This window comes from Eurypyga helias, unplaced genomic scaffold (genome assembly GCF_000690775.1).
Source record: "Eurypyga helias isolate BGI_N326 unplaced genomic scaffold, ASM69077v1 scaffold14073, whole genome shotgun sequence".
NCBI classification, from domain to species: domain Eukaryota; kingdom Metazoa; phylum Chordata; class Aves; order Eurypygiformes; family Eurypygidae; genus Eurypyga; species Eurypyga helias.
This window is the reverse complement of record NW_010239300.1, coordinates 6,708-9,924: the sequence shown is the minus strand read 5'-3', so window position 1 is coordinate 9,924 and position 3,217 is coordinate 6,708. Positions and strand designations below refer to the sequence as shown.

Sequence of the window (3,217 nt, the reverse complement as noted above, 5' to 3'; positions counted from 1 at the left end):
ACAGCTCCCTGTCGGGAAGGGGCAGCACGCGCTGGAGGTCCAGCGTCGCCGCTTTCGGCGTCTCGCGGGCGCTCCGATGCGAGTGACCCGGCTCAGCTGCCCAGACGTGGCCCTTGGTGCCACCCCGCAGCGTCAGCCTCAGTCCCTGGGTGAACTCTGGGAAGAGGAGTGCTGTTACTGTCACGGCTCCTCTGTTTGTCCCAGCACTCGCAGGGTTTGTGGTATTCCTGGTTCCGTGGAAGTTGCTGGTGGAGATGGGTGAGCTGGGGAGGAGAAGAGGTAACCAGTGCAGTAAGCAGAATAGCGGTAGCCGCACAGCAGAGCCCACGGTAGTGTAGGGGACAGAAAACAGTTGGCAGTTACGCAGCGTTTCTGTCCAGCTGTTCTTTAGCCACGGCAGGACTCAGCTGTAAAACACCCCTGGGTGGCATTTTACTTGCTGTATTTGCACTTTGGGGTGGAATGTAGCACCCTGAAAATGTGACTGTGGTTTTGTTCTGTCTGTGTTCTTCCTCCTAGGATATCGATAACCCGGGTGACAGCTGACATTTCTCTTGCGAAGAGGTCTGTTCTGAATAATCCCAGCAAGAGGGCAATAATTGAGCGCTCCAACACAAGATCCAGCTTAGGTAAGACATTGACACAGATGCGGTTCTGAACACGGTTACATACGGAGGAGGGCGACAGGATTTCAGCCTCCCAGGCGTCATCAGTTAGGCCGTTTTGAATGTGTTCGCAGCGTTTTAACGTCTGATTCTGCATTTTACCTACTCAGATGGGAGACAAGTTCTTCCTGCCTGAGGAGGCCAGCGCTGTACTTAGCAGTTCCTGGGCCAGAGGAAGCAGCACTGGAGCTGCCGCTTGGGAAAGATGAGTTCGGGGCTGGCAGCCAGCGTGTGGGTTCAGTGCTGTCCCCTCCCAAAGTGACTTGGCCTCGCAGCTCCATCTTCTCAGCCCTGCGCTTGCACTGCCACGTCACAGGGTGCCAGAGGGCTTTCACCTGCTCCGGCCAAGAACGAAACGTGTTGTTCCTGCCCCTGGGGCTGGTTCTGTATTTGATATTTGACGGCTGTGCCTTCATTTTGCTGTCTGCCCGTGAGGCTCCGGGTCTGCACACCCTCTGCTCGCTGCTGGGTGTCACTGGCCTGGTGAATTCTCACTCCTTCACAAGGGTGGAGATGTGTGTGCGGTACATGCGTGCCCGTAACCTGGTCTCTGCAACACGAGGAGGTAGGAGGGTTGGGTTTCAGTCTTCTCAGGAAGAAGAGGCTCTTAACCCGACCCTCCGACATCCTGTGTGACTGCGCTAGCGGTGCGGGTCGTAGGACGCTCCGCTTCCGGCTGGCGTTCCAGTACAGGACGGGGCACCCCGGCCCAAGGGCTGCGCCGGTGGGAACTGCGTCTCCTCGTGCCTGCGCGCGGGCGTTGCTCTGCAGAAGAGCTCTTGGCAGCTGAGCTGCGTGAGCCGTGCCAGACAGCTCTCCTGCCTCGGTACAGCTCGCGGGGCTTCGCCTGGTGCCGGGTGGAAGTTCGTCACGTGCGCGGGGCTGATTAAGAAGGGGGAGAACAAGGAGTGTCCGAAATAGAATTGACGTGGAAATAAATCTCTCCTTTCCGCTCAGCCAGAAGCGCTTTGGTGTGAACGTTGCCATTAGTGTCTCTTTAAATAATACCCAGCCGGTTGCCTAACGTAAACAGGGGTTTGTGGTTATAGAATTAGAAGGTTCTGCATTTCGCACAGACTCTGGTTTTACAGTCTGAGAATAAAAACGGTTTGAGAAATGCCCAGTCCTGGGTTGCTGTCTGAAACAAAAGTCCTGTGACTCCTAAGCTGGGCAGCAGGTTTGGAAAAGGGGCTGAAGTGGATTTTGTGTTAACATAAACATGCATTTAGTTGTATCCAGTGTTTGAATACAGATGGCACAAAGGAACATAGTCCGTCTGCATTTTCAGGCAAGAGAGTTGTCTGAAAGGCGCTATTCACGAAAATTGTTAAGAGACATCCTGGGTGATTTCATCGTTTATGTTTTAATTGTACTATTTATATTTTATGAGTTGACCTGGGGAGTTCACAGGCCCAATGTCTGCAGTCTGTGAAAGGAAGTGGGTGACGCCGTGTCTGCCCTAGCAGTGCCGGCTGGCGTGACCCCTTCTGTTTCCCCTTCCCAGCTGAAGTTCAGAGTGAAATCGAGAGAATCTTTGAGCTGGCCAGGTCCTTGCAGCTGGTTGTCCTGGACGCAGACACGATCAATCACCCCGCACAGCTTATCAAGACGTCTTTAGCACCAATCATTGTCCACGTTAAAGTGTCTTCTCCAAAGGTAACGCACCTCCCCCTTCAGACGGGCATCGGAGGGGAGCCGGGGGGTCGGAGGGGAGCTGGGGGGCAGCGTGGGGGTGAGCAGTTCAGGGTCTGCGCCTGAAGAAATGCAGAGTGAGAGGAAGAGGAGAAAAGGGATGTTTTCAGATTGAGGGCTTGGCAAGGGAATGTGTGGTGTGAAAGGTTTTTCTGTTTAGCAATTATGGCTAGATTGGCTCCCAGACTCTGTGAGGGAAGATCCCGCAACATTGGCTGAAGGACTGAAGAAGTATGGCTTTGCATTTACTACCCACACAAAAAGCAAAAAAATTATTTAAAAATGTCATGCTGAGTAAATAACTCAAATTCTCCATATTTCTGCCCTTAATGTTTATGTCATTTTTGGTGTTGTCCCATTCTAACAACATGCAGAATATCTCCTAGCACAGACTGAAGTTTAGTATGTCTGCATTTCCCAGCTGATAACTGAATTCCATACTGGTGTACTGGTAAGAGTCAGATATGGATGTGACAGGAAAGCGGAGGGGAGCTGGGGGGCAGCGTGGGGGTGAGCAGTTCAGGGTCTGCGCCTGAAGAAATGCAGAGTGAGAGGAAGAGGAGAAAAGGGATGTTTTCAGATTGAGGGCTTGGCAAGGGAATGTGTGGTGCAATTTCTTTTTTCTGCCCTAAACCTCAGCCCAGCCTTAGGCCGAGCCTCAGACGAGGCACCCACCAGTTGAGTGGACGCCTTCCTGAGGAGCAGGTTCTTTCCGTAGCTCTCGGTTCCCCTTGGCAGTCCCTCGCAGCCCCCTGCCCCGGCACAAGGCTCTGTGCCGTCTCCACAAGCCCTCGCCTTGGGCCGAGCGTCAGATGAGACCCCCAGCCCTTGGCCCGTGCCCAGGCGGTCACTGACAGATG

General features: G+C 53.7%; 1 protein-coding gene across 1 annotated transcript in view; it reads left to right on the top strand.

Moving 5' to 3' along the window:
• Positions 1-519: 519 nt before the first annotated feature.
• Positions 520-3,217, top strand: part of LOC104506963 (voltage-dependent L-type calcium channel subunit beta-4-like) — a gene marked incomplete at both ends in the record, with an annotated part of 7,304 nt that continues 4,606 nt past the window's right edge. The window contains 2 exons of the mRNA XM_010148103.1: positions 520-629; positions 2,170-2,321. Of these exons, the coding sequence (XP_010146405.1) occupies positions 520-629; positions 2,170-2,321 (262 nt within the window). The remainder of the gene's footprint in view (positions 630-2,169; positions 2,322-3,217) is intronic.